Source organism: Pleurodeles waltl, chromosome 6, assembly GCF_031143425.1.
Source record: "Pleurodeles waltl isolate 20211129_DDA chromosome 6, aPleWal1.hap1.20221129, whole genome shotgun sequence".
In the NCBI taxonomy this organism is placed as follows: Eukaryota; Metazoa; Chordata; class Amphibia; order Caudata; family Salamandridae; genus Pleurodeles; species Pleurodeles waltl.
Window position 1 is genome coordinate 1317531193 of NC_090445.1, and position 22576 is coordinate 1317553768.

The 22576-nt window shown below is 43.9% G+C and overlaps 1 protein-coding gene across 9 annotated transcripts in view; it reads left to right on the forward strand.

Annotated features, from left to right (window-relative positions):
• Positions 1-21656, forward strand: part of BMPR1A (bone morphogenetic protein receptor type 1A) — a 435163-nt gene extending 413507 nt beyond the window's left edge. For all 9 annotated transcript variants that reach the window (XM_069240617.1, XM_069240609.1, XM_069240610.1 and 6 more), the window contains 2 exons: positions 13342-13472; positions 13856-21656. In XM_069240617.1, coding sequence (XP_069096718.1) covers positions 13342-13472; positions 13856-13981 — 257 coding nt within the window. In that variant the 3' untranslated portion in view covers positions 13982-21656. The remainder of the gene's footprint in view (positions 1-13341; positions 13473-13855) is intronic.
• Positions 21657-22576: the final 920 nt, after the last annotated feature.

Consider the following 22576-nt stretch of genomic DNA (forward strand, 5'->3'; position numbering starts at 1 on the left):
GGGTCATTGACCCTATGCCAGAAGGCCTTGTGCCTCTGGAAACGGCTGGACCATCAAGGTATCTTTTTGGTGGCGAACCACGTGGTGGGTTCACTGAATGCCAGGGCGTATGAACTGAGCTATTGGTGCCTAACTGATCATGAGTGGCATCTACAGCCTGAAGTGGTGCGAGATCCCTTCCAGAAATGAGTAGAGCCTCGGCTTGGTCCTTTCACCACCATCAAGGTGCACAATGTCAGCACTTCTGTGCACTGGAGTTTCAAAAGAGACTCTCTCTCAGAGACATGTTCACTTTTCGGTGATGCCACTCCTGCTCCGAGTCCTTAAAAAGATCAGGACCAACTGGGCCCACGTCATCCTAGTGGCTTTAGATTGGGCATGGAGAGTATGGTGTTATGAACTCCTGGACATGAGCAGCTGTTCACCGGTCAAGCTTCCCCTTCGGGAGGTCCTCCTGTTGCAGCATCAGGGCCGGGTCTTTCATCCCAACCTGCACACACTCTATCTTCATGCTTGGAGATTGAGCGGTGGCATCAAGATGTTTTTAATCTTCCTCCCTAGGTGGTTTGTTATTATGGCAGCTAGGTGTCCCTTGGCAAAATGTGTATGCACGTGCTGTTGGGAAAGGTTTGTGGCTTAGTGGTGAGACCAGCACTTTGACCCCCCTTCATGCCAAATATTATGAGGTGTTGCTCATTGGGTCAAGGGTAGGTCGCTCCCCCTGCCGCTGCAGCTCCTCCAGGTTCCTGAGTTCCTGAGTCCTCCTCACAGTAAGTACCTCCCAGCCCCTCGCCTTGCCCCGCGCTACTCACCCTCTCTCCTGTTCCGGCTTCTTTTCCTCCTCCTCTGTCTCTTCCTCCTCGCTCCTCCTCTGCAATCTTCTTCTGCACTCTTCTTCTCCCCGTCTTCTCTCTTCTTCTGTGTGCTCCTCAGCCTCTCCTGTCGCCTCTCTTCTTCCTCATCTTGCTCTGTGGTCTTCTGCCTTCTGCTCTTCGTCTTCCGTATCCTCTTTGTTGATCTTCTGTTCGTCTGCTCTTCTGCTTCTTCGTCCCCTGCATATTCCTACGTGTTCTTCTGTGTTCTTCTCTTCTGTTCATCTGTGTTCTTCAGTTCTTCTGTGTTCTTCCGGTCTTCTGTGTTCTTCCGGTCTTCTGTGTTCTTCTCTTCTGTTCTTCTGTGTTCTTCCGGTCTTCTGTGTTCTTCTCTTCTGTTCTTCTGTGTTCTTCCGGTCTTCTGTGTCCTTCTCTTCTGTTCTTCTGTGTTCTTCTGGTCTTCTGTGTTCTTCTCTTCTGTTCTTCTGTGTTCTTCCGGTCTTCTGTGTCCTTCTCTTCTGTTCTTCTGTGTTCTTCCGGTCTTCTGTGTTCTTCGCTTCTTCTGTTCTTCGGTCCTTTCCGACTCCTGTCTCTTCCCGCCCCTGTCTCTGCCCTCCTGCTCCTGCCTCACCCCCCTCTATCTCTCCACCTATCTCTCACTATCACCCACATCTACCGTTTCGCTACCTGCCTCCCTCACTCCTCTACCTATCTCTCCACCTAACTCCCTCACTCACCCCCTCCTCCTATCTACCTATTTTTCTATCTCTCCACCTATCTCTCCATCTATCTATTTCCCTATCTCTCCCCCCGTCCCGACACCCCCTCTGTTACCTATCTCCCTATCCTCTCACTCTACCTCTCACCCACCTCTACCACCCCCCCTCCCCTATCTTTTCAACCCTACTCCTATCTATCTCCCTATTCTCCTAAAACTCTAACACTCACCCCCTCCACCCTTAAACCCCCCTCCCCCAGCTCTTCTCACTCTACCTGTTCCCCCCCTCCCTCGCGCTTTCCCGCCGCGACCTCCTGCACGCCCCCGCCCCCCAGCTGACCCCTCCCCCCCCTCCTCCCTCTTATGGCGGCCGCTGCGCGACAGTGGTAGCGACCCTTGACCCAAGGGTAGGTCGCTCCCCCTGCCGCTGCAGCTCCTCCAGGTTCCTGAGTTCCTGAGACCCTCCTCACAGTAAGTACCTCCCAGCCCCTCGCCCTGCCCCGCGCTACTCACCCTCTCTCCTGCTCCGGCTTCTTTTCCTCCTCTCTGTCTTTTCCTCCTCGCTCCTCCTCTGCAATCTTCTTCTGCACTCTTCTTCTCCCCGTCTTCTCTCTTCTTCTGTGTGCTCCTCAGCCTCTCCTGTCGCCTCTCTTCTTCCTCATCTTGCTCTGTAGTCTTCTGCCTTCTGCTCTTCGTCTTCCGTATCCTCTTTGTTGATCTTCTGTTCGTCTGCTCTTCTGCTTCTTCATCCCCTGCATATTCCTCTGTGTTCTTCTGTTCTTCTGTGTTCTTCTCTTCTGTTCTTCTGTGTTCTTCTCTTCTGTTTTCTGTGTTCTTCTCTTCTGTTTTCTGTGTTCTTCTCTTCTGTTCATCTGTGTTCTTCGGTTCTTCTGTGTTCTTCCGGTCTTCTGTGTTCTTCTCTTCTGTTCTTCTGTGTTCTTCCGGTCTTCTGTTTCCTTCTCTTCTGTTCTTCTGTGTTCTTCTGTTCTTCTGTGTTCTTCTCTTCTGTTCTTCTGTGTTCTTCCGGTCTTCGGTGTCCTTCTCTTCTGTTCTTCTGTGCTCTTCTGTTCTTCTGTGTCCTTCCGGTCTTCTGTTCTTCTGTGTTCTTCCGGTCTTCTGTGTTCTTCTCTTCTGTTCTTCTGTGTTCTTCCGGTCTTCTGTGTCCTTCTCTTCTGTTCTTCTGTGTTCTTCTCTTCTGTTCTTCTGTGTTCTTCCGGTCTTCGGTGTCCTTCTCTTCTGTTCTTCTGTGCTCTTCTGTTCTTCTGTGTTCTTCCGGTCTTCTGTGTCCTTCTCTTCTGTTCTTCTGTGTTCTTCCGGTCTTCTGTGTTCTTCTCTTCTGTTCTTCTGTGTTCTTCCGGTCTTCTGTGTCCTTCTCTTCTGTTCTTCTGTGTTCTTCTGTGTTCTTCTCTTCTGTTCTTCTGTGTTCTTCCGGTCTTCTGTGTCCTTCTCTTCTGTTCTTCCGGTCTTCTGTGTTCTTCGCTTCTTCTGTTCTTCGGTCCTCTCCGACTCCTGTCTCTTCCCGCCCCTGTCTCTGCCCTCCTGCTCCTGCCTCACCCCCCTCTATCTCTCCACCTATCTCTCACTATCACCCACATCTACCCTTTCGCTACCTGCCTCCCTCACTCCTCTACCTATCTCTCCACCTAACTCCCTCACTCACTCACCCCCTCCTCCTATCTACCTATTTTTCTATCTCTCCACCTATCTCTCCATCTATCTATTTCCCTATCTCTCCCCCCCGTCCCGACACCCCCTCTGTTACCTATCTACCTATCCTCTCACTCTACCTCTCACCCTCACCCACCTCTACCACCCCCCTCACCTATCTTTTCAACCCTACTCATATCTATCTCCCTATTCTCCTAAAACTCTAACACTCACCCCCTACCCCTAAACCCCCCTCCCCCAGCTCTTCTCACTCTACCTGTCCCCCCTCCCTCGCGCTTTCCCGCCGCAACCTCCTGCACGCCCCGCCCCCCCAGCTCCCATTCACCCCCAGCTGACCCCTCCCCCCCCTCCCTCTTATGGCGGCCTGGCGCACCAGATGCAAGCCCGTCTGCGCCCGTCTGCACCTGGCCCGCGCCCAGCGCCACGACCCCTGGTCCCCAGCCCTCCCCTACCCCGCTGACCCGCTATGACCCCGCCACCCTCCACGCCCTCAACGACGGGCGCTCCAACACCTGCTTCCAAGCCCACCCCAAGCGCACCCATGGACCCTTGGCCTGTAACTCCTGAAACGCATCTTCCACCACGCAACTACCACGACCACCAGCCCACGCGCCATCAACCACCTCAAGTGCATCCTGATCAACGCTCGCTCTGTCCACAAGCACGCTGTTGAACTCTGGGACCTCCTGGACGCCACAGCTCCGGACGTCGCCTTCATCACGGAAACCTGGATGAACGCCTCATTAGCTCCAGACATCGCCACTGCCATCCCCGAAGGCTACAAGATCTCCAGAAAAGACCGCACCAACCAAGTAGGAGGAGGCATCGCCATCGTCTTCAAAGACTCCATCAGCGTCACCACCTCCACCGAAGACACCCCTCTCGCCGCTGAACATCTGCATTTTCAAATCCGCACCAACCCCAGGACCACCCTTAGAGGATCCCTCGTCTACCGTCCCCCCGGACCGCGCGCCCCTTTCAGCGACGCCATCGCCGATTTCATCTCCCCGCACGCCCTCGCCTCGCCGGACTACATCCTCCTAGGCGACCTCAACTTCCATCTGGAACAGAACAAAGACCCCAACACCACCGCCCTGCTCGACAACCTTGCCAACCTCGGCCTCAAGCAACTGGTGAACACCGCCACCCACATCGCCGGACACGCTCAACCCTATCTTCTCCGCCAGCAAACACATCTTCTTCAGCCACACCTCCGCTCTACACTGGACCGACCACAGCTGTGTCCACTTCACATTCCGACGCGAGACCCGCCACCTCCGCACTCAACCCATCCCTCGTCGACAGTGGAACAAGATCCCCGAAGAGCAACTCCTCTCCGCACTCGCCGCCAAACAACCCACCCTCACCACCGACCCCAACGACGCAGACCTCAGCCTCACAAACTGGATCTCCAACTGCGCAGACAACCTTGCTCCCCTCAAACGCACGCATCAACAGACCAACACCAAAAAACCTCTCTGGTTCTCTGACACCCTCAAAGAATCAAAGAAAACTTGTCGCACCCTCGAGAAGGCCTGACGCAAGGACCACACCGCTGACAACATGACCGCCCTCAAGAACGCTACCCGCGAACACCACCACCTGATCCGCGCTGCCAAAAGGAACTTTTTCACCGACAGACTGGACAAAAACAGCCACAACAGCAGAGAACTTTTCAGCATCGTCAAGGAGTTCTCCAACCCCAACGCCAACGCAAACGCCGTCACGCCCTCACAGGATTTGTGCAAATCCCTCGCCACCTTCTTCCACCGCAAGATCTGCGACCTCCACGACAGCTTCGGACACCAGACCAAACCTAACATCACCGAACCCGCACCCCCGGCCTTCACCCTCAACAACTGGACCCACATCAACACTGAAGAAATCAAATCCATCATGAACTCTATCCACTCCGGCGCCCCTTCGGACCCCTGCCCTCACTTCATCTTTAATAAAGCCGACGACATCATCGCCCGCACCTCCAGGCCGTCATCAACTCTTCTTTTTCTTCTGCTACCTTCCTCGAATGCGGGAAACACGCCGAAGTCAATGCCCTCCTAAAGAAACCTACGGCTGACCCGAGCGACCTGAAAAACTTCCGCCCCATCTCTCTCCTGCCTTTCCCAGCCAAGGTAATAGAGAAGACCGTCAACAAACAGCTGACCACCTTCCTGGAAAACAACAACCTGCTCGACCCTTCACAAACCGGATTCCGAACCAACCACAGCACGGAAACCGCCCTCATCTCAGTCACAGACGACATCAGAACCCTGATGGACAACGGTGAAACAGTCGCCCTCATCCTCCTCGACCTCTCGGCGGCCTTCGACACCGTCTGTCACCGCACCGTAATCACCCGCCTCCGCTCCACCGGGATCCAAGGCCAGGCCCTGGACTGGATCGCCTCCTTCCTCTCAAACCGTTCCCAAAGAGTTTACCTCCCACCGTTTCGCTCAGACCCCACCAAGATCATCTGCGGCGTACCTCAAGGCTCATCGATCAGCCCGACACTCTTCAATGTCTACATGAGCCCCCTCGCCAACATCGTACGCAAGCACAACATCACCATCACCTCCTACGCCGACGACACCCAACTTATACTCTCCCTCACCAAGGACCCCGCCAGCGCCAAGACCAACCTACAAGAGGGTATGAAGGACGTCGCAGATTGGATGAGGCTCAGCCGCCTAAAGCTGAACTCTGACAAAACAGAAGTCCTCATCCTCGGCAACACCCCGTCCGCCTGGGACGACTCCTGGTGGCCCACGGCCCTCGGCACCGCACTGACCCCCACAGACCACGCCCGCAACCTCGGCTTCATCTTGGACCCCCTTCTCACCATGACCAAGCAAGTCAACGCCGTGTCCTCCGCCTGCTTCCTCACCCTCCGCATGCTCTGCAAGATCTTCTGCTGGATCCCCGCCAACACTAGAAAAACCGTGACCCACGCCCTCGTCACGAGCCGCCTGGACTACGGCAACACCCTCTACGCTGGGACCACCACCAAACTCCAAAATCGCCTGCAACGCATTCAAAACGCCTCGGCCCGCCTCATCCTCGACGTACCCCGCAACAGCCACATCTCCACACACCTGAGACACCTGCATTGGCTCCCAGTCAGCAAAAGGATCACCTTTCGACTTCTCACCCACGCACACAAAGCCCTCCACAACAAGGGACCGGAATACCTCAACCGACGCCTCAGCTTCTACGTCCCCACCCGCCTCCTCCGTTCCTCTGGCCTCGCGCTCGCTGCCGTCCCTCCCATCCGCCGCTCCACGGCGGCAGGGAGGTCTTTCTCCTTCCTGGCAGCCAAGACTTGGAACTCCCTCCCCACCAGCCTCAGGACCACCCAGGACCACTCCGCATTCCGGAGACTCGTAAAAACCTGGCTTTTCGAGCAGCAGTAACCCCCCCCCCCCCTTTCCCCTAGCGCCTTGAGACCCGCACGGGTGAGTAGCGCGCTTTATAAATGTTAATGATTTGATTTGATTTGATTTGCTGGTTGTGTTGTCATTGGCCCAGCACAACTTGGCCCTGGGCACTGTTAAGTGATATTTGCCAGTTATCTTGGCTGTTCTGCAGTTGTCAGATCAACCTTTTCTGTTTGTCTCTCATTGTGACTTGTTTCTTGAAAGATTTGCAACACGTTTCTGCCTTCCTCTTTCATTATGCCCAGTGGGACCTGAATTTGGTTTTCACCTAACTGATGTGTTAACCCTTTGAACTCATCCATAAATGTCCTCTCATACTTTTGATTCTTAAAACTGTCATCTTGGCTGTCATTACATAGGACCCGAGGGTGAGCGAGCTTCAGGCCCCCAGTTCCCACCGTATACCACCTTCTACCAGAACAAACTGGTTCTCAGAACACATACCTCTTTCCACCTAAGCTCGTGACTCCCCTTTCACATTGGTCAGACTGTCACCCTTTCGACTTTCTTAGCTTCCCTCTCACCCCTCCAAGACGGATCCTTTGTTTTTATATGGATTGTACCAGGGATCACTAACTAGATGCTCAGCTTTTTATTGGAATCATTAGAGTAAAGAAGGACAAGGGAGCGCTGAAGAGGACTATGTCTCATTAGATTGTATTCTGCATTAAAATATGATACACTCCACCACAACCAAGGCTACAACTACTATGCTAGCACACAGGATACTTGTCCTTGAGATCTCTCAGGCGGTACCTGGGCGTTGCTCCATACGTTCACGAAGCACTAGTGTCTGGACGATCAAGTCTGTTGGGCATTTTTCCCTCTTTGTCTGTTATGACTTTATGGTTTGTCAGTTCACAGCGCCTCCGGGGAAGTCATTACTTCAGGTATCTTGTCTAAGGTAAGGAATCTGCGGTTAGAAGTCTTTTTGAGAGGAATAAGTTACTTAGCTCCGGAAATGGATTTCCTGGTAGAGACTCTCTCTAACAGCAGTTTCCTTACTGACCCTTCCTTCCTCCCTGCTGTGCAATCTGCACTCTTTCCTCTAGAAGGCCCTCCTTAGTTCAGCACACTAGTCTCAGCCATTCTGATGTGGCTCTGCGTCTGTGGGTGTGGAATGTGTCAAGAATGAAACTGATCTCAGCGTGCTGGGGTAGCACCCTTATAGGCAACTGTGCACATCGTGTCCGGCACAGACAGCATTGATGCAGAGCCGTCATCGCCACCTACCGGGGCAAAAAGGTACTGCTCAAGATTTTTTCGGATCCAGCCTGATGCCTGGGGGATATTAATAGGTAAAGAATATGCCTGTTAAATAGAGTTTCTACCAGAAAGAACTTTAATAAAGGTAAGTAATCTGTTCTTTGAGTGTCTAGTTAGACATCTGCTGACATTAAAAAATTTGTTTTAAAAATAATTTTGCAGTACACAATTTTCTGACTGACAAAAGCATTTATTGTTCTCTACAATCAGAAAATCTTGATTGCAACATGCGGACTTCTGGACCCTCTTAACGATAGACACCCTTAAAAATAATAACATGGAGAAGAGTTCAGCAGGGATGGTAGTCAAAACATATCCTTGGCTTCCAAAGAATAAAGACTATTATTTTCATCCTAGTGCATTGAACGAAGCTCAACTCCTGTCCTCATAAATCCATAGACACCTGAATTCTGTGATGTCTGTGATCATTGCGGTCCACACATTTCAATAATAAATTATGTCCAGGTCTAACCAAATTATTTTTTTACCTTGAGCATGATTGTGTATTAATCTAGATTACCAAATTTCGCATCAGTTTGGTTTTACTCATGCTGTTTTATGTAATGTCCATCCAGTAGAGACTAGTTTGAGCAGAAAATGCCTCGATGGAAGTGTGAAATTGGCTTTGTTCACCATATGACCTTAAAAATGATATGCAAAATACTTTGGGCATGTATCTTCCCTATCTTCTGTAGGTAAAGGCACACCTATGCAATTTTCATACAGGTTTCTACCCACACCTATTTTGAGTATTGCATGTCATTTTTACAAAATAGTTGCTAGCTAGTTGAAACAAGCTGCATTTAGAACAAAATTGATCAAAAGAAGAGGACTGTAAAACGTTATAAAACCTTTAAAATATTCCTGTTTCAAGAAACCGAAGAGGGCTAACGGAAAGAACAACACATCCCCCTCTTTTCTCAGGATTCCACTCAGAAGAAGAATTCCTTACCTCCACTAAAAGGAACAATAACCCCTTCTAGTCTAAGAATGCCCGCAATACTCAAAAGGCTGAACCACACAACCACGAGAAAGGCCCTCCTTTTCTAAGAAACCCTGCACTCTTCTAAAGGGTGACCACACATCACTACTTGGAGTAACATCGAAATCATCCTATTTTACAAAATCCAGCACCAGTAAGAAAGGGAGGTCAGCAGAACACCTGTAAGGAGAATAAAAAACAGTGCGATAACAACTGGTTTTAATGCTCTACACGTAAAATAGAACTTTATTCTGAAGTAGCACTTTCGTTACTGTTACGCTTCTAGATATATAAAACCTGGCGTTTTGTTTCTCGTTATGATGTTTGTTTTACTTGCTTTAAAGACAAAAGAGCTTTATTATCCTGGTTTCATAGCTGACAGCCTGACAATTAGCATGTCTGTGAATTTAGGAAATAAGGAATGATTTTGCGGTGGTGGGTTTATGAATCTTCTAGTGCTGTACATATGCCAGAATATGCTGTTTGTAAAGCACTAACCTAGCCAAAGTCCTCAGGCGGTTGTACAAGGTCAAAGGCAAGAATACAGACCACATGTGTTTCCGAGAGGTGTCTGGCTGGTGGACTGTGACTGTGTGATGGGTTATGTTTTTAAAGCAGTGTGTTGTTAGTGAAGTGGGATAGGGTTGGAGCAGTACTGATTAGTACAGATATATTGTTCTAGATATTGAATGCATGGATGGAAACACCCCGTTTCATCGTTTTTTTTTTACACTTCGTTGTCTCCAGGCTATGGGTCTGCCAAGAGCCTTAATGTGGTTGCCAACCAGATAGACTGACGTGAAAGATTTATAAATGATGCAGCGGTTTTGAAGACGGTGCATGCCGGCAACGTGTGCCAGTGGGTTTCAGGGTTATTTACCACTGCGAGACAGGGACTAACTACAATACAAGAAGGAAATGAGATCTTGCTGATATAAGCTGGGTAATACGCAGTTTGTTGTTCAGCAGAACAATTTAGTACACCTTGGAAAGGTCTTGTTAACAAAATGTTTGAAAATGAATCTATTCCACACTTGTAATTTTCCATATCTTTGTAAAGATAATATCACTGTCAAATTGGTAGCATTTTTCTGAGAAAAGCTCTGAATGGTTTTCAACCTATCTACACATGTTGGTGGCCCTCACTCTCTAGCCCCACACACTTGCTGGTTGGTGTGCAAGTGACTCACTATCCATTGGCAATATCTCTAGTGTCTTCAGTTGTTTTCTGTCATCTTCACGTGGATGATGCCCAAAATCTTTGTCTTTCCTATTTTGTCTCCTCTCTTGGATGAGGATCTGCTAGCTTTTATTAAATGCATTCTAAATTGAAAATATGTTTTCATGCTGCTTTGAGAACCTGCCACCAAGACTCCCAGGCTATACATTTACCCCAGACGTCATGGCCTCGGTGGGCATGGTAACATTCCTAACTAACGCAGTCACAACAGCCAGATTTCAATTAGATTATAAAAAAAATGGGCTTGACTATTTTGTTTCACACAGGCAGAACTGATCTCTTCTTTTGTTTTAGCAAACATGACTACTCTAACTCTCTACGCTGAGGTCTTGCGTATATTCTTTTACCTCACTTAGCAAAGTTATAAAAGTTGCTAGTACTGCTACAAACATACCTGATGGTCCCCTCAACACAAAGCTAGCATTGTGTTGTTTAAAGCTCTGTTCTAAACACAAAGCTTTAAAGAAGCTAATGGTCTTAAATGCCATTAACTGCTACTCCACAAACCATCTCTCCATGATGTATCTTAGATCAAGCATGCCAAACTGTGCTCAGCCACCAGAAACCTACCTACACCTCTCTGTATGCATCCTCTAGATCCTTTTCCTTAGTTACTTGGGCCACTATCGCGGAACTCTCTTCTTGGGGACATTTACTGAAAGCCTCTTGACACACCATTCAAAAACTGTTTTCAGAGAAAAGCTCATCTTTTGCTTCGACAAGTCTCAACTAGTCTTATCACTCTAATCGATTATTGTATGTAGTCTCCTGTTATTGTTCTTATTGTAGTAAGCCTCTGATTAGGCCACAATTCTAGTTATAATAAATGCTGAACATACCAGTGTTCTATTTCTATGGAATAGTTGAACGTTCACTGACTCTGCTTATGAATGGCCTCTGTTAAGGCCAGCTTTTGGATCGCAGTCAGGCTTTGAATGTGATGAACATTTGTTAGTCTCGTGTTTTAGTTGTAGCAGAGTTCATGATATACCCTTGTTCTACCTGTACATTGCTCTTCTTCCTAATTTAGTTTCTGAGACGAAATATTGCAAAATGCTTTGGAAAAAAATAATTTTGAGCATGCAATCGATTTCACAAAATATGACTAAATAAACCAATATTATATTTGCGCTCCAGTGCCTAGGCTGCCATCTGACTATTGGCAAGGCCACTCACAGCCTGTCCTTTTGTACTTGAACATAATGTATAATTCTCAGGCAGATCACTTAATCTCATTGTGTCTCTCTTCCCTTGCTTGCCATAATAGTGAGCCTTTTCCCAGCACTAGATCAATGTGGTTCAGTTTACAACTAGATGAACTCCTCTAGGTCTTCTCACAGGCAACATAAGAGTGTGGTTCCTGAATATGTTTGTTCATGTAAATGTGGCTTACACTGGCAGAAGTCGGTTTTGCTTTCATAAAAGTATTCACTCGTGAAGGTTATGTGTGCTCAAATCTCCTCACAGGTTCTAGAAGCAGATGAGAAATGGTCATTCCCGGGCTGGAATGCCCTCTAAGTTTATGTGCACCCACCAATTTTCATGTTTAAGGGCACTCCAACTCCTGTCCAACCCATCCTCACGCTGGAAAAGTTGAAAAATGTACGCCTTATAATGAGGTAAGGGCAGGAGATCACATGCTTTGTGCACTCTTCCCATCTAGTGTTGGGTACAGAGCTTTGCAAGCTTTTATTTTTTTCCCCTAGTAGAGATTTGGATTATGAGCCAAAACGTGACCTCTTTCCCATAGCTTATGAAGTGCCCCGACATACACTCCACTTTAAAAAAAAAAATTCACACCATCTGTTTGATGTTTCTTTCCTACCTCCATAAACGTCCACAACTGAGGAGAAATCGTCAACATGGAATCATCGGAATAAGCTAGATCCAACACATGATGATGTTCAACTGTAAACTACAGCATTACAATCTGAAAATCAGCTGTTACAGGTAGGTAACATTTTCCTTAGGTGGAGGCAAAGGACCAAGCCCCTCTAACAATTTAGGTTTATGGGTTTCAAATAGGTTATGATTTAAAATATCGGTGTTTAGGGAAAGAACTATGGGCCAGATGTAGCAAAGGGTTTTTCCCATTCTGTGTCAATTGGAAAATGTGTTCGTACATATGGCCCCATATTCCCACAAGATAAAAAAAGAAAATAAAGTGAATTTGCACTTGCCCTGCAATATGTCAAGTCAGAAAATGCACATGTGATATTTGCTCATGCCAGAATTAAATTATCTGACGTTTGTTTGGAGTATAGATTACAGACCTACTTCAAAATTCCTGGAAATTATAAATCTACACCAGTGCCAGGTCATAGAATTTGTTCTAACATATTTTAAGAAATGTTTCTCTTGGCGTTTCTACACTGATTTTCCATTATGATTTAGTTTTAAAAAAATGCTGACATGCATCAAACATATTTTAATAACAGATGCTTTAGGAAAAAGGCATTTACATTTGTCCTGTAAGGTTGCACAGTATTTTTACAAAGTACTGTAACGAACGTCGGTATTTTTTTAAATTGTAAATATTATTTAAGTACTTTTCAATATGGAAACAAATCACTACCTAGCTTTCAATTTTGAGCATGTTTTTGCAAGTTATCATGGAGCATCTGGGAGCATTACAAATATCATAAAATTGTTACATTTTGCACACGTCTGTACATGTTTTTGTATTGGAATCACTCTCAGTATTGCAAGCAGATCTTTTAAATCCCAATTTTTCCTTAGAGCGCTTACACCCTAGTGGTATTTTCTTTGAATTAGTGAAACATACGTACACTTCTGAACATATTATACACATGAATGCATATCTTCATTCAGCAGCAGGCAGTCCTCTTTCCACAACCACAATACACTAGGTAAATTGCCAGGCCAAACGTTTGTCCTGCAAGGGGTTGATAATACTTGTGCTGTGGACCACATAAACATAGACACTTGTTGTACTTGACCCCAAACAATATGTTCTGGGAGTCGGGGTATAGGATTTCCAGATCCCTGGTCCGTCATTCGTCTAATGCTATGACCCCCTCTAAGTAGCCACCCAAAAATCCTAATGGCATATTGTACTGATTACTGGTTTGTAACCTTTTTCGTGTCAGAATTCTTGGTTGTTTGCTAATAAACAAGGATGGGCTTCCAGTAGCTTTATAACAAACCTGCATATTTAATTCACATTTTGCTTAGCCAGCTCCGTTCATCTTTTGTCACAGGCATTATTGAAGAGTACCAGCTGCCATACTACGATATGGTCCCAAGTGACCCCTCCTACGAGGATATGCGAGAAGTTGTGTGTGTCAAATCACTGCGCCCTGCGGTCTCAAACAGGTGGAATAGTGATGAAGTAAGTATAGACTCCTCAATGTGTCATCATGTCATATTCCCAATGTCAAGTCAATGGTATTCCAGTAGCACTACCTTCAGCCTGATGTCACCGCAGGTGCACGTTGATGGGAGGTTTTAGATGTATTTTCAGCACATTAAAATCAAGAGCAAATTTTCGAAACTTTTTTTTGAAAGTCACCTGACAATTTAAAGATGTAAACTTTTTAATGTTATAGCAATTACCAACCTTCACTTTACCTCTGTTTGAAATGTAGCCGTACTATAATACATGTAATGTTTAAAGATATCTGCAGATTATGGCTTGAGGGGGATGCTCAGTTACTAGTATTATCACAGACAAGGCAATTCCATTTGAATTGTGACCTTCTCCCTTTTTTTCAGTGCTTAAGAGCCATCTTGAAGTTGATGTCAGAGTGTTGGGCCCACAACCCTGCATCTAGACTTACAGCATTGAGAATCAAGAAGACTCTTGCAAAGATGGTTGAGTCCCAGGATGTGAAGATTTGACAAAGTAAACTCCTACAACTCTAGGACTTATTCCACCCAGGACTAATGGGCTGGAGAGAAGTGCAAAGGGAACGACTTGGATTTGACAGTCTGTTCCCTTTCCACATGTATGGGCTGCTAATACTGACTGACTTTGTAGACTGAGTGCCAAGTGTGTTACCTCCAGTTGTGGATGATCGGAACACTACACAGAGACTATTGTTTGAAATGTTTAAAGTTGCCTTTTTAAGCTAAGCTAAGATCACCACACCACAGCAGCACTCCTGTGAACTGGAGCATCGCTGCTAAATTTGCATGTTCCCATCGTGTTGCTTTCTGTGAAAGCCTTAAAGAAGCTCAATCTACTTCAAGGACATAGTTGAAGAGCTGAAACTGCTTCTGATTTGTTTTACTCTGTTCTGTATTCTGGAGTCACATATCCATATACTGCCACAATAGGTTCGGAAGTCACTCAGAAATGCCAGGTTGTAACATTCTCGGTCTCCTATTTTCCATGTTTATTATTTTGTGCCAGTTTCTCCATTGCCATGGTTCAAGCTAGAGAAAATATTTTTGTGTACAGTTCTTGCACCAGAGTTCTTGCACCAGACGAAACTTGTGCTAACAGCCTGAACGGCCACTACAATGCTCATTTCTCTACATTATTCATTGAAGGTCTTTGTCATGTCTCTAGACCATGCCCTTTTGGTACTGGATGAGTGTGCATTTTGCAACTTTCTTGCATTCGCTTAATAACCTTAAGGAAGGTGTTCCTACAACCAGTGGGACAACCACCAAACACTAAATGGCATCCTTCCCTCTTCAGTTTTGTCATGTCTAGATAGTAGCACCTTGTGAAAATCATCTGGAAATAATTTACGTGCCTGTAGGTATCTGCTGCACAGCTTGCCCTCGTCTTATTTTTTTTTAAAAAGGGAAACCGTTTTGTTTATTTTCTTTTTCACCGCAATCAACTTTTACACAGTACACCCTCATTTAGTTTAACACGTGACCTTATGAGGTGAAAGGATTAGTTACTGAAAATATCCACTTCATGTGCCATTAAATGTTTAACAGAACAATATGAAAATACGAAATTTGAATTGTATACTGTTTAACCATAATCAAAGTAATGTTTTTAATATGACACATTGTGAAGTCATTTTATCTTAAGACAGTAGGCAGCCAGTAGCATTGTTTTGGTCTGCGTAGCACAGCTTGGCAATAAACCACGTACCTAAAAATAGAGACGTCACTTGCCAGCTCAAAAGAAGGTAGAGGGCCAGGAACATGTTTTCTTCTTTTTATTTTCTGTTGCTGCCTGCAAAGATTATTATTATTTTTTTTAGAAAAGCGGATCGTTTGTGCCATATTAATCACCAGGAAACTATAATGCCACACTCCAAATAATAATGTTCCTTTTAGATGGCCATATTGCAAATTTGTTCTCACCAAATAGTTTGATGCCAGCCTTTGGGGTTAGTAGCCATGAGTAGCAGAAATATAGTGCCACAATTAAACTAAAAGTACAACAATCATTAGGGCTCTCTATAACCTTTTCCGTCCAACTGCCAAAAAAGACTGGTTATTTTTTAGGGGCAGCACTATTGAAAATTTCTAACAAACCACATTTCTGCTGGGTTTTGTAAAGTATTTCATTTGATGGAAACGTATTCGCCATATGGTCCCACCAAAAAAACCTAGGGACTTTGAGATATACTCGTGTGCATTTGTTTGTCTTTTTGGATTTTGCATTATTTGTCCCACTTTACAGTTTTGATGTCATTGTTCTCAATATTATGCTCTAGATGCATGAATAATTTTGCACCGCAAACAATATTCTAGATTCATGTTCTGTGTATTATTCTGCCTCAAGTATAAGAGCACACATTTTCACCTTGTTTATGATAAACCTGTGTGTGAGTATCAACCATAGGCCTTGTCAAAGTGACTCATCATTGTCTGTCACAATGTCCACAATGCCTCACTCTGTAAACAGAAGCTTCAGATTTTTTTTTTTTTTAATCATCAGGTTTGGAACAGTTGTGTGTATTATTTCGGGACATAGTACCAATTCCTTGAACTGAGTGGCTTCAACACGACTTGTGTTTTTTAGATTTACTTTATACCAGATGGCACAGTGGCATACAGGTAAACCAGGAGTTTTCCTGGGAAAAGGGCTTCTGGTGAACTGGTGGTCCGAGGTACAGTATATTATGTGGCATTCTTTTCGAGTGGGTGCCGCCTGCTCGAGCTCTCAATTTTTTAGACACCCCACCCCATCTCTCCATGAGCTTGCCAGTCTTCGATTAGTTATGCTGTTTTGTTCATAAATATTTAAGTCCTAAAATGAAAAGCATTTAAAAGCAGACTTTTGTTTGTGTAATTTGCCACGTGAAGATGGTTTATGGCTGTATAGATCAACTTAAGTTTGTGCGAGGTGTCTCCCACCCAAAAGCAGGCAGAGCAAGCCATGTTTAGTAGCATCAGCCGTGCAGAGACCTCACAGCAATGATTTTTGAACCATCAAAATAAACCTTAATTCACAGAAATAAACGATTCTTTCAATGGTTTGTCATTGAAGGGATGGCTAAAAGCAAACAAATACGTATGTCAAGGTTTCTTTACATTTATATATAATATGTGCACATAAGCATATTATATATATATATATATATATATATATATATATGTGTGTGTGTGTAAAAAAAAATGTGTATATATATTATATACACACACATTTCTCTCTCTATATTCTAGTAATATGCTGGATTAATGTATAGCTCAACTCCTCCACACATCCTATTTGTGAATGTAGTTCAAGCATAATTATTCAGACTATCCCACCTCATGCTGAATAGCCTTATAAGTGCATCACAGTTGGCCAACTGATTAATTGTATGGTACGAAGGTGTTTATGCTCTCCCTCAAAGGTTGTGCATAGTTTGCTTTTCTTCCATACTCTGATTTTGCTGTATCCTTGGATATTGTATTGCCCCTGCCTTTGACTTGGGTGTGCTAAGCAGAATCTCTTTCACAAGACAGACAAAATAAACGCTTGCTTAGTGTCCATAGTGTCTCTAACTTGGTGGGTGGAAAAGGTGTCATTTTGTCACTGTAACAGTAACTGATAATAATAGGCCTTCCTTAGTCATAGTGTGCTCCTTTCTCTGGCACACAGCAGTGTGGTGAATTAAGTGCCCCCTTTCTTTGATTTAATGATCTAGGCTACCGAGCCACTCCCAAACCTTTATTTAGCTTTTCCGTCTTTACAATGTCTTTGTCGTATCTGATGTATTCCTCCAGAGGTTCAAGTACTGGTCAAGAATAATTGAGTGAATACCATGGATAAAGAACACAAAACATTTAGGGGGAATGGGGTTTATTGTGTTTTGCAGGATGTTGGTATCTGTCATGTTGACATCTGTGATAATTTTGATAAAAAAACTGAAACCGTATTGCAAGTAAAGCTCCAGCGAAACATTGATCCTCCAGCAGAAAAAGCTTGACTCTGTCTGCTGCACCAGCTTCCCATTCATCTGAGATTTTATGGTTAAAGTGTTTGAGTTTTGTTCATTATCATCTATGAATCATAGCCCTCCTTGTTCCAGAAATGCTTTTCTCAACACAGGCCACCAAACTCTCTTTGCTCGGACTCTTATTACGTACTTAAGGTTCCTTGTGCTAAGCATGCCCTTTAATGATGCCAGCCACACTGATTGCTGGGTCCTATACACTGTGATGCTTTACTGCTTTAACTCTGGTAAAGGAGACATTATATTTGACCTTCAGAAAAACCCTTTAAACCTTTGTTTTTTTATTTATTTTTATTGAGCTCTGCTTCTTTTTGTCTGGTGCATTTTCTGCCACTCTAGGTGTGGCCTGCAATATCTGGGAGTAAGGGTTTCTTATCCTCTTGATTCCTCCCCCCCCCTCTTTTGTGGCATGCGCTTATGTGCTTATTACAGTCCTCAGCTAAACAATAAGTGTATGCCAGAGTGCAAATGGGACTACCTGACCTTGGAAAGAGGCATGTTCATGTAAGACTCCGGTCCGGATTATGATTGGCCTAGAAGGAGGTGAATATTTTTCTCATCTAATTATATTGATGACTGCAAGGATCTGAATTTATTCGGTACAATATATAGCACCAGCTCTGTCTGAAAACTGGGTATAAAATGCACATTTTTGTGATGTATGCAGCAAACTCCACCTTTTGCTGCACATGTTTTCCTTGCAGGGTTGTGGTGCATGCCTCAAAACATAAATTCCGGTATGTGCAGTAACCAAAGTTGCTACACATCATAATTCACTGGGTCAGCTGTAACCGGGGCCTTAGAGAAAATAGAATGTGTATTTTTACTCTCAAGCAATAAATCCAAGCACCGAAATTATGATCAGTCTTACATCGTAGAGATTTCACATTGAAAACCTAGCCTTTAGGGAAATTATCAGCAAGTGTTTTTAAGAATGTGTTCTTTACTTCATTGCATAGCAGTGCCTGTGCCTTACCATGAATTGTTCGGATGCTCACAAAGCTGATATGCATGCCGTGTCATATATGAATGAGTTTGTCAGAGTTGACAACTTGTTCCCGTCCCCTGCTCTTTCCCAGCAAACAAGTGAAGTTGTGTTGCCTTATACTAAAGCACCAAAGATAATGACACCATGTGTTTGGAGTATTTTTCTGTGTAAAAAGAAACAGGAATGGCAGTCACTCACATGGTGTGTGTATTTCCACTGACAGGGGAAAAGTATTTTGAAGTCAAGTGTGCATGTTGGCATTTGTTAGTCAAATCAGAATGACAAGTCCAAATGCTAACTTTTTGGGTACTTGCAGTAAAATGTTTGACTTTGCAAGAATTGAATTTGTACGCTGTGTGTTAGTAAAAAATGTTCTGATAATAAAAATGCTCCATGCCACTCTGCCATCACATCAAAATCTTGTTTTTCTTAGAACTTGGGAATGTCGTTTAACCTTGGTAACTGAGACTCTGAAAGATAGCTGGACTTACTGTGTAATATCACTTAGGCCAAATGCCTAGTGCCTTGGTTTTTAGAAACTTTGCAAAATGTTCTGGACCATTTGTCAAGTTTATCCACAATCTATATGTCCCTAGCTTTTTGATGTAAAATTGATTTAAGTATCAGCCAAGGCAATAGTTCTAAAAGAATTAGTTACGTTTCACATATATTTTGGGAAGTATTCCCCCATAAAATACAGAAAAGTATTTTCCTTTTTTCCACCTTCCTAATATCCATCTGACTAATTGTTTGTGTTGCAAATAAGGGATCTGGATTGTGGCACTGGTGATATTGATAGTTCTGTTACACACTGGTTGTTTTTGTCAGATGCCTTTAAACTAGGTCCAGCAATTTCCTTTTAAAATATTGTCTGATTCATTGGGATGTTCTCCCTATCTTGGAAAGGGTGTTGATATGTAAAATCAAAAATTAAATGATTAGGAAAATGTACTTTTACAACAAATGAAATATAACTACTACCACTTTACAGAAGAAAATAAACTATATGCCTATAGGCAAACATGCACCTACAATTTAGATATACATAAATAGATTTGCAATACCAGTGACAATTTGTTTTTAACACAAAAAAATTCTGTTACCAAACTACACCAATTTTGGGGAATTAAGGGTTGTAGATTAGCACAGGATGATCCAAAACATAAGGAAATGGAACATGGCCATGTGTATTCTTTTAGGTTTGAGAGATGCTATGATTGAGGAATAATTGCTTTTTTTTTAATACTCTTCATGCTGCCACAAGATGTAGGAGCACACAGCAGCCAAACTTGCAGGGTCTCTCTCCATTCACACATCTTTTAAATATAAAATATAAAAGTTTGTTAGTGTTCTGCTAATTCATTTTTTTACAAAATCCACAAATCAAAGAATGACACCTTGATTCTTACATTGACTGTTAAAACATTGGTGTTTTCCCTACGCATATGCTGTAGGCCCTCTCTCATTTGCCACCTTTTAAAAACTATATTGCTTTTTTCTATGTAAAAACTGTTTGTGCCTCTATATTAGTTATCTTCTGTGAGAAGCTTCCTTTCTGCTTGTGATGTGCTTAGATGATGGCACCACAAGCTACTTTCAAACAATAAGTCAGTGAGGGAATCAGGTTATTGGAACGGTAGCGAAGGCTTCTCTATTTTCCGTACCATTCACAATAGAAATTTAGTTTAGACTTTTGGAACTTCTTCAGTCCTTAATGAGCTTCCAGATAAGCCCTCTATTTTGGTTCAGAATGCGTAATGTGAGGCGTAGTTAGATGCAAATAAATGTGTCTCTGGAATTATGCTATTCGTAAGCTGTCTTTCAGGCAATGTCTGTTGATTCCCACACACCTATTCACTAGAGTCTTAATACAGCCTGTATAGGGGCTCTGGTTTTGTGGCGTTTTAATGAGAGCAATGGTTTATAAGTAGCTGTTGATTTTTAGAAAGTTTGCTTTGCATCCATTATTACATTCTGAGTCCAGATTATTGTGTTTAATTGAAAGCTACACTTGGGAGCAGATCTAATGGGCCAAAATATTTTCTCTTTTGCAGAAGTGTAAATGAATTAGCCATTTTTTTTTCTCAAACCTAATTCTAAATGAGTGATATGAAATTTGTTTTATGTTCTACTTTAAAACTATTCTTATAAGAACCCAAGAGAACCTTGGTGGTTCATACGAGAGGAGAGAGAAAATAATCAAGTGGGGCTTTAAGATACAACTTCCCTGAATAAATCTATGCCATAAAAACGTATCCTACAAACCTTCCATTCCTTCGTCTCAACATAAGGGCCCGAAAATGTACAAAGACACAGTGACAAAAACAACAAAATCTTAATTGTTTTTATTGGCGACCCTTTCCCACTCTAGTAGTGGCATGCTTCATCATTTGGCTGCATACCTTGAAGCAATTAGGTATCCTTTGAACAAGGGTGTTCCAGTTGCAGATAAAAACAGTATCTTGTGTTGTAACGGGGAATTTATAACCCTAGACCAATTGGACATGTTTCAGCCCTAATTTCTAAATGGCCCAAAGGATTCGAGGACTTTCATCAGGACTAGATAATGTGCGCATGGATGAAAATGAGGGGGACATATAAGGGGCAATTTGCCTTCTAATCCTTGTGTTATTCTACCTCCACGTTTGGTCAGACACATAGATAGTGGTTGCTGATAGCCCGGCAGTAAGTTAAAAATGCACACTTACGTAATCTTGTTTTCGGCATTCCTTCTGAAACTAAAAATATAATTTGAATACCCATATGTTCTTCATAATGGCTATTTGGTACGGATATAGGTTGCCCTTCTCAAGAGAGGTTCTATATGCCAATTTGAGCTTTTTCTGCACATTTCAAAGCCCAGATAAACAAAATCGTTTACTGTTTTTATTGATAATGGCATCATAAAAATCGGTATAATGTATATAAATGCACCTGTGTAGGTAAGGTAGTACAGTTGTAAATAGGTAATACTATGTTAATAAAGCAGTATGACTACATACATGTTTGTTATGTCTGAAATGTAAAATAACCCTGTAAAATGTAAAACACTAAATGTATTTTATGCAGCATCAGGCCTTAATGGTGCCTTAAGTTTCCCTTCATTTGCTTTGTTCTGTACACAGATGATGTTCAAATGTATCATTTTTAAGTAAATAACCTTATTTTACTACATTATTGTCTTGTGTTTTTCTTCTACTAAGGTGTGTATGGAGCAGAATAGATTCTAAAGTCCTTTCCGTGATTGTAAATTTTTCTGTTAATTTTTCAGAATAATTACAATGGACTCTAACACTGTGAGAAGAGATGTTTAAATTCTCTTTGACAATAGATTGTGTAGTAATGGTTAAACAAAATGATGGGGAGAACAAACTGGGTTTGCACAACTGGATATTGGGAGCTACAGTCTAGTGTTCAAGCAATTGGATTTAGATTTCAAAATCCGAATGGTGTACTTCGCATAGGAAAATGCATATCTCGCCAGCATTAATCTGTTCTGGAAATGTGCATAGCCCGCCATCTGGTGTTGGGTCGGAGTGTTACAAGTTGTTTTTCTTCGAAGAAGTCTTTCGAGTCACGGGACCGAGGGACTCCTCCTCCTTGTCTCCATTGCGCATGGGCGTCGACTCCATCTTCGATTGTTTTCTTTCCGCCATCGGGTTCGGACGTGTTCCTTTCGCTCCGGGTTTCAGAATGGAAAGTTAGATAAATATCGGAAAAATTACGTCGGTATTGTTGCGTTCGGGATCGGCTTAAATAGAATCGACACCGAATCGAAGAGTGAAGAGCTCCGGTACCCTTTGGGGTAGTTTTCGATCCCCCGTCGGGGCCTGGTCGGCCCGACCGCGTGTAAAACAACGCTGATGGAACGGACCCCGTTCCGTTTCTGTCCTAAATGCCACAACAAATACCCGTATACAGACCAACATTTGGTCTGTAACCTGTGCCTGTCGCCTGAGCACAGTGAAGAGACTTGCGAGGCCTGTCGTGCGTTCCGATCCCGAAAAACACTCCGTGACCGTCGAGCCAGAAGACTGCAAATGGCGTCCACGCCGACAGCTCACCGAGAGTTCGAGGAACAAGAGGAAGAAG